The 8944-nt window shown below is 53.2% G+C and overlaps 1 protein-coding gene across 1 annotated transcript; it reads right to left on the bottom strand.

Annotated features, from left to right (window-relative positions):
* Positions 1-1241: 1241 nt before the first annotated feature.
* LOC137847312 (olfactory receptor 14J1-like) lies at positions 1242-2186 on the bottom strand. Its single transcript, XM_068665602.1, has one exon. It carries the CDS (start codon positions 2184-2186, stop codon positions 1278-1280), a length of 909 nt encoding a protein of 302 aa, XP_068521703.1. The 3' UTR covers positions 1242-1277.
* Positions 2187-8944: the final 6758 nt, after the last annotated feature.

The following is an 8944-nucleotide window of genomic DNA, read 5'->3' as shown; positions in this document are numbered from 1 at the left end:
TGAACTATCAGGAAACCAACTCAGCAGTGCTGGGAGCTGGGGAGAGGGGACATGTGGAGGAAGGTCCCAGTGACACGGCTGGGAGGTGGGTTGTGATGCCATTCCTACTGCAGTGACCTGACTGCCTGGTGGCAGGCAGGAAGACACGGCGATGTCATTGAGTGCATCACAAACCCCATGGGACATAGGGGGCACCTCAGGCAGGGGACAGCTCTGTTGAGCCACCATGGCTGGGCTGCTGCTGCTGAGGTCACCTCCTCACAACAATGTGATGGGCCAGGAGCAGGCAGGCATCAGGAGGCCATCAAGAGCAGCAGCTGTGGAAGCTGCAGGCAGGTGCCTGGGCCCTGGAGAGGGCTGCCCTGCAGTGATGCCAGCTGGACATGGGGTGGGAGCCTGTGGGACAAGGCATGGGAAAGTGCTGGATATGACAGAGCACAGTGTGAGAAGGGAGAGAGTACAGGCAGGGCTGTGAGGGACAGCAGCACTTCACGTGCCCTTGGTGGGCAGAGATGTGAGCAATGGTCAAACGGCCATTCCAGCCTTTCCCAGCTTCCCCCCAATTCTCCCAACTCCCTGCTCTCTGCCTACCTCCCTGCCCTCTGCCCAGCCCAGCCCAGCAGCCCAGGCTGGGGTGACCCCAAGACAGTGCTCACCACAGGTTGCTGCAGGGCTCTGGGCACTGCCACCACAGCCACAGCCCCTCCGAAGGCCACAGCAGCTCCTGGGGCACAGAGGGCTCAGCGCCACAGAGGGGAGCATCCGAGGCAGAAGCATACAGAGGTCAGTGTCCCCTGCTGTGTCCCCTGCTCTCTTCAGCAGCGGATCCTCAGAGGCCTGCAGCCCCTCCGTGCCATCCCTGGGGTTTCTCAGGCAGCTCCTGCTGCATCAGGGCCAGGGCATCCTCCCCCAAGCTGCTGCAGCCAGAAAGGCTTTGCTCGTCCCATTACTTCCTGATCAGCTGAGAGTGGGTCTCAGACAAAGAAGTTGTGGCTTCATTTATTTTGTTTAAATACACAGAGAGTCTGGCTCCTCGTTTATGCAAAGCCTCAGGGTCACAAAAGATATGTTGGTACAAGGGGATGAAGAACAGCATTTCTTTGTGAAAAACAATATCACAAGGGAAAATGAAAAAACAAATCAAATCCATCCAGAAGTTAAGACAGCTTGCCCTATCATTACATAAACTCTAATTCATCTGAGGAAGAAGAAAAGAAGCAGTTTATAGCTGAGGAAAGGTCCAGTCAGTTTCCTCGACACATCCTTAAATATCTCCATTACATCACTTTCCTAATGGCATTCCTGAGCTCCTGGTTCCTCATGCTGTAGATGAGGGGGTTCACTGCTGGGGGCATCACTGAGTACAGGACAGTCATCACCAGGTTCAGGGATGTCAAGGAGATGGAGGGGGGCTTCAGGTAGGCAAACATGCCTGTGCTAAGAAACAGGAAGACCACAGCCAGGTGAGGGAGGCATGTGGAAAAGGTTTTGTGCTGTCCCTGCTCAGAGGGGATCCTCAGCACAGCCCTGAAAATCTGCACATAGGAAAAAAGAATGAAAACAAAACACCCCAGAAAGAGAAAACCACTAAATGTGAGAAGCCCAATTTCCCTGAGGTAGGAGTCTGAGCAGGAGAGCTTGAGGATGGAGGGGATTTCACAGAAGAACTGGTCCACAGCATTGCCTTGGCAGAGGGGCAGGGAAAATGTATTGGCAGTGTGCAACAGAGAATAAAGAACCCCACTGCCCCAGGCAGCTGCTGCCATCTGGGCACAAGCTCTGCTGCCCAGGAGGCTTCCATAGTGCAGGGGTTTGCAGATGGCAACGTAGCGGTCATAGGACATGACAGTGAGAACATAATACTCTGTTGACAGTAAAAAGAAGAAGAAAAAGACCTGTGCAACACATCCTGAGTATGAAATGGTGCTCATGTCCCAGAGGGCATTGGCCATGGCTTTGGGCAGAGTGGTAGAGATGCAGCCCAGGTCAAGGAGGGCGAGGTTGAGGAGGAAGAAGTACATGGGGGTGTGGAGGTGGTGGTCATAGGCTATGGCGGTGAGGATGAGGCCGTTGCCCAGGAGGGCAGCCAGGTAGATGCCCAGGAAGAGTGCAAAGTGAGACTGCAGCTCCCGTGTGTCTGCAAATGCCAGGAGGAGGAACCCGGTAATAGAGCTGCTGTTGGACATCTGATCCTCCTGGAAATAGGAATCTGCTCCTCTAGATAGGGAGGCCTGTTCAAGGAGGAAAGAGAATTGAAATGTTAGGGTGGACCTCTGTGAGGTAAACCTAGCCTATTGTTTTGTAGAAACCATAAAAAACTGCCTCTGCTTTTGGGAAGACTGGTCCTCTACTTGATCTCAAAGTGATGCTGCCTGATGGTTCTAGGGGGGGCAAGAGACTCTGCAGGAGACAAGTCTGTACTAGAACAGTAAGTAAATGGAACATGAGGTGGTCTCAAATGAACTGTGTTTGATGTAAAAAGGAGTTTTGGAGCATTTTTCTCAAAATTCATGCAACTGCAGAGCAGGGCTTTGTGCATAATGCTTTGGTTTTGTAAGGAATGTTTTAACAATTTGTGTCAATAGAGAGCTATTTGTGTTTGTATGTTCTTTCTTTGAAGTCTCTGATGTCTGGGGGTTTCAGAACAACTGTTAACAACTAGTAACTGTTATGACTTCTGAATGGGACACTGTGCAAGCCCCTGATATCTGGCCAGGAGATTAAGGAGAAGAGAGAAGCTGAAGGACGGCTAGGAGACAAAACTTTCAGGGGACGCTGTGTAAGCTTTTGACATGCAGCCAAGGAGTACAAAGGGGAAGGACAAGAAAAAAAAAACTGAGAGGAAGACTATGAGCCTTCAGCATGAAAGACCCCCAGAGGCAAGTGTAAAGTAACAAACCAAAGCACAATGCACAAAGCCCTGCTCTGCAGTTGTAACTTGCAGTTGTACACTTGCCCCCGCCCTACACCTGAGGAGTGTATTTAAGGTACAAATGCTTGGCGCTTGTACTGCTCACCAAGTAAAATCTTGGGGTCCTGCAAGGCAAAGGGACTGTCCCTCAGGGCAGAGTGAGGACAGCTGGGGTATCCATCAGTCCTATTCCCAGCTGCCCTGTGCGGGCACCTCTGGAGGATGGTCACAATCAGGTGTTTCCCTGAAAAGAACCTGGATGCTGCTGAGAGCCGAGGAATCCAGGTTCAAAGTGCAGATCTCTTAACCCCTCACCCATCTCATCGTACCTGAGGAGGATCTCAGGTCTCTGCTCTTCATGACTGTCACAGAGAGATCATAGCAGCTGCCCATATACAATGATTCAGCGGCATTTGTATGGCCTTAGGACTGATATGTCTTCTCCATGGGGCAGCTAGATAACACAGAGCTGCTAGGGCAGAGCTGTGCTCTTGTGGAGGGCAGCCTGCAGCCCGGCAGAAACCCCATGTAAAGAGTTAAATTTCCTTAGATTGATGTCCTGAAAGCAGAGTCAGCTTCTTCTCCACACACAGCATTTCCCCCAAGACCCAAGAGTTAGGAGGGAACATGGATGCCTTTTATTCATGGACGTATCTGAGAGAACATCATCATCAGTTTTTGATCTGTATCTGAATTCTCATCCCCAAAACTCTAGTGAGTCCAAAGAAACTCATGACATTATTGTTAGATGAGAAAAAAAGCCAAAGAGTTTTTATGGGGAAGGCATCAGCAGGGCACGGATGGTAGGGAAGTGCCCCCCACCTCCTGCCTGCAGCTCACAGCCCCCATCCCATCCGCTGGGTGCTCAGCTCTGCCCTGCAGACACCTCCTGGCAGCAGGGCTCTGCCCAGGGGCAGCTCACTAGCTCCGGGTCACACAGACCCTTTTGGCACTGCCCATGTGGTGGCGAAGCTTATTATGAGCAGTTGGATAGGAAGGGGACTTGTGCAGTCCGTGTAATGCTATTTTTGAAGGCTGAGGAGACTCAGATTTCTCTTGGAAATAGCAGAGTCTATTTCTACTCCCACTAAGCCAAAGAAGAAAAAAAGAGGAAAGCAGTAACGCAGGAAAGCTGAGCCTGAAGCAGCTAACACCTGCCCTGACTCTCCTCTTGCAAAGTCCCCTCGGAAACCACTGGTGGTGCTGTGGAGCTGTGAGCAGCCTGCCACAGGCAGCAGTCTACCACAGGAACCGGACTTGCTGGGGGTCCATGTAACCCACCTCGTGTTGGCTTAGGACTGCAAGTCTCTCCTTGGCTTAGGACTCTCAGAATCTCCTTGGAAATATCAGATCTATTGCTCTTATCACTGAGCCAAAGAAAAGAAAACTGAAAGCTCAAAAGGCTCAGGAAATCTGAGAGGGAAGCCAAAAACCCCTCTCTGATCCTTCTTCTTGCAATATCCTCTTGGATACATCCTGCTTGCGCTGTGGAGCAGGCTGCCCCAGACAACAACCTCCCACCAGCAGCAGAACCCTGGCCTGCCGGGGGGGCTCCTTCCACCCGCAGCTTCTCCCCACAGCGCCCTGGGCAGCTCCCCGGGCAGGCTGAGTGCTGAGCCTGGCAGGCGGCAGAGGCCCTGCCCCGCCACACAGCCCCTGGGCCACAGCAGGGACCCTGCTCTGCACCACAGCCCTGGACACCCCTGCCTGCACCCCCGGCTTCTCCTGCCTCCACAAACTGCGGCTGCATTGCCCTCCAGCCAGAGACTTACCGGGTGCAGGGCTGGGAAGTCTTCTCCCGCAGGGAGCTCTGGGCATGCTGCCACTTCTGCCTGCCTTTAAGCACTGTGTCTCTGCAGGCAGTGCCCCCAGGCCTGCTGCGCTGTGCAGAGGAGCTGCTCCTGGGCAGAGCTGTCTCTGTGCAGCGCTGCCCGCTTGCCAGGAGCTCCCCTTGGGCCCAGGAACCCGGCCCAGCTCAGCAGCAGAGGCCCAGCCCAAGGCCTCCCTTGCTCTGCCCCCCACCAGGCTCCCTGCACATGGCCCTGGGGCTGCAGGGGAACCTGCTGGGAAACAGCCTGAAGGAATCGCTGGGGCTCCCTCCCTCAGCTGGGCACGCACACTTCTTGACAACAAGTACATTTCTCCAAAAAGTTAGGCAGCAGAATCCGTTAAGACATCTCATGCTGGATTTTAATTCTGTTGCTAGGAGGGCACTCAGCTCAGACCCATGCCTGCCCAAGGCACACAGGAACTGGGATTCGCCTGCCCTCACTTCAGGGGTGCACCACATGGGCACCTGCAGGTGTGCTCCTTTTTTCATCTCCAGGATCATTAATGGAGATGGAGGAAATCAGGGGGCTGCAAACACCTGGTGACATGTCAGGGGGCAGAGGTACATGCAGGCATCTGCAAGCTCTCATGGAGGTACCCTGAGGGACAGGGCAGCACCTGGGGCACCCCCTTGGAGGCTGGTGGGAATGCCTTTGGCCAGCTGAAATGACAGCAAATGCACCCATTTAGGACAACTAAACCTGTCCCTCCTCAGTAGGCTCAGGGCAGCCTGTAGAGGCATCCACCTGACCCAATGGAGAACTGTGCCACAGGGAGAGCTAAGTCTCTCTCTCCCTCTTCTCCATCTGGTTTTCCCTCCATCTCCAGGGACTGTAACGGCACTTGTCTCATGGACATCCCTACATTGCCTAATGAAATTCGGGGCAGCTGCTCTATTTAATAGCCACTTCCAGGCCTGCAGTGCTACCTGAGATGCCAACGCTGCCCAGCACCACTGGAGCATGCAGCTGACATGGGCAGCACAGGACCCAGAGGACAGCTCTGGCCATTCACAGCTGGTACTTAACGGGCACGCCTGAGGGCATCTCTGGTAGACCTGGTGCTTATGAGCAAGTGACTGCTTCCCAGAGAGCCAAGGTCTGTCCCACTTCTATCGGGTAGAGGCAGGCAGTGCACAGATACGAGGCACATCACACCAGAGTTTCCACTTGTGTCATTCAGCTCGCAAACACTGCTGCTGCTTCTCATCCCCACCCGTTAATCACTCTGATGGTACTATCCAGACACAGTGATTTTTTCTGTGTCCCTGGATCACAGGATGCCTATATCCAAAGACATTGTCAGCAGCCCATTCTCGTGCCTGGAGATCGGTCACAGTTCCAGCACTGGCCCTCAGGGCTGCACCAACACCACAAAGGCCTTCTGCTGTCAGGGCGGCACAGCCCAGGCCTGTTTCCTTCTGGCCTTGGGAACACCAAGGCTTGCCCTCCTTGGGGTCCCTCATTTCATCCTCCTATGGCCATCTGCCATCCACGGCAGCAGGTCTTTGCCCTGCTGGAAAGCCTTTGCATGTCTTGGGTCTTGGGCAGAAGGTCTGGGACAAGTCTGAGTTTGGCCCTTGTGCCACAGCTGAGGTGCTGCAGCCCAGATGTGCCCCAATGCCCTCAGCCTGGGGCACAGACGGGAGGAGCTGGATCCCCACCAAAAGGAAGCTGTGTCAGCATTAAGGAGTGCACTGCATCTGTCCCAAGCTGTTCTCCCTACTCTCCCCTTCATCTGCAGTGCTGCACTACCCCTCTCCCTTACCATGAGGTGCTGAAGGTAAGTTTGCCATTCCCTCGTGTGCCACCTCTGCCTGTGGCATGGCAGCGGGGATGTCCTGGGCGAGGGTGCTGAGGCCTTCTCAGAGCACAGAGCCTTGTGGGACATGAGGGGAGGAAGGTTCGAGAATGTGCTGCAATTCCCTCCATATAACATATCCTAATGCATCCTAACACATATAATGCATCCCAAGTGCCTTCGCTCCCATTGTTAGAAAAAAGCCCAGCCCCAGGACAAGACTTAAACCGGACCTTCCTGGGAGAGCTCCCAAAAGCAGAGGTATCTTAGTACAAGAACACAGCAGGGACTACTCCAGTGCTCCACTTCCTTTATTCCGTGGGCTTTGCCACCATTTGGAGATGTTCCTGGTGGATTTGTCAAGAAATGCTGGAAAATATGTCTCCTTGCTACTGACCTCACAGGCCTTCAAATGACACATGCTGATGTCACAGGGGGAAGCCCTGCATCACTGGGATATCATCACTGGAGCAGCAGCAGTGCTGGCACTTCCCTTCAAGGCCTGGTCCCTGCTGGGCACTGCTTGGGTGCTCCCCAGCGCTGTCCTTCTGTGGCCAGGAGCGGGGTCAGCAGGCAGCAAGCTTGCACTGGGCGACCCTCGCTGACGGGCGGAGGAGCAGGGGCACCTTGCAGAGGAGCTGTGGTTGAGGAGCCAGGGCGGGCATCCCTTGTCCTGAGCTGAGGGCCAGCAGCAAGCGAGATGGAGGGCTGCTGGTGGGTGACCATCGCCTCTGACATGACTTCCCTGTTCCCAGTGCTCCTGCAGCTCTCCCCCAAAGGTAAGGGTGTCAGGAGCCCCTTCCCAAGATGTGTCACAGGGGCTGTCAGCTGTCCAAAGCTTTTCAAGGGGCTGGAAATGGCTGGTGGCTGCTGCAAGAGCCTTGCCTGAGTGTCCCTCTGGGCTCAGGGGAGTATGTGGTAGCCAGGATTCCTGGGTCCTGATGCTAGGGGTGCCCTAAGCCCCAGGGCTCCTCTGGGCATGGCTCAGCCTCCTTGTGATGGGGACAGTCCAGGGCCAGGTTTCCTTGGGAGCTGGTGCCTCTTCAGGATCTGGCTCTGGGAGGAAGGACGTCCGGTGTCCCAGAGACTGGTGTGTCCTGCAGCTCCACAGGCCTCTCAGGAATGTGCCAGAAATGCCTGTGTTGGAAATCAAGCCTTCCCCTTGTACTGATCTCCTTCAGGGGAACCAGCCCCTCCTGGGCCACCAGGCTGGCAGAGCGTGTTCTGGGTGCCGAGATGCCATCCCTGGATGGCCACAGCCCTGGTGCTGGACCCTTCCAATCTCCCTACTGTGGTGGGTTTACACAGGTAAACAGGTGAACTCCATGGCCACTGCTCCTTTACTTCCCCACCTACAAGGAAAAGGGGGGAAAAATATAATGAAAAGAGCTCAAGGCTTGGGGTAGAACAGGAGGTCACCCACCAAATATCCTCATGGGTACTAATTATCATCACAGGCAAGACAGACCTAGCATAGGCAAATTGATATATTTTATTGCTTGAGGAACCTTGAGGAACTACAAGTAAACTAAAAATACCATTCCCCCCATCCAGCCTCTTGTAACTCCTTCTCCTGGGTGGAACAGGAGAATTGGGAATTGCAGTCAGTCCCTGACATTGTTTCCACTGCTCCTTGATGGTCAGTCTCTGCCCTCTCTGGGTCCCTCCTGTGGGATGCCCTCCTTCACAAATGAATCCTGCGTGGAATATTTCCAAGCACATTACATATTGTGTGTGTTCCCTGTTGTGCTGTTTATCCTTTGTGGGGGCTGGTTTATGGTTATTAGTTTACTGCCTAACACTGACTTATGTTGTGATAAAATTACTGGTCATGAAACAAATCTGGTAGTTGTACTCAGCATTGCTGTCACCTACATGCTCGAGGAACTTTCTCTCAGAAGCTATTTATAATTAACAGTCTTTACGTTTCTCCTCAGGGAGCCAATCTATGGAAGGGATGAGGGGGAACACTTCTTCCCACATCTAGTTACAATAGCTCTTCAAAATTTTGAATCCATGGGATGTTCAAATCAGCCTGTACATATTGTTTTGTGTCCTGAACGTGTTTCAGGTTTTGTTTAAGGTTAGAGTAAACTATTTCAGAATACCACACAACGATCTGCCCTGAGGCAGGATAATTATGAGGGGCAGGGTGTGTGGGAGGATATGGGCAGGCACCTAGAACTGTGGGCACCTCCAATGCTTTCTAACTTCACCCCTGAAGAAGTGCAGAATCATAAAAAAAAAAAAAAAAGAATCCTGACAATTCCAAAGTTACAGAAATCACTGCGATGTGCTGGTGCTTAGATTGCTGAGTTGCAATCTACACAACTCCAATCCCTGTGACTGGGCTAGAGAACCAACCTGTGCCTGTATCAGTCAAATATATACATGTGAATAAAA

This window comes from Anas acuta, chromosome W, assembly GCF_963932015.1.
Source record: "Anas acuta chromosome W, bAnaAcu1.1, whole genome shotgun sequence".
In the NCBI taxonomy this organism is placed as follows: Eukaryota; Metazoa; Chordata; class Aves; order Anseriformes; family Anatidae; genus Anas; species Anas acuta.
This window is presented reverse-complemented; position numbering and strand designations above follow the sequence as displayed.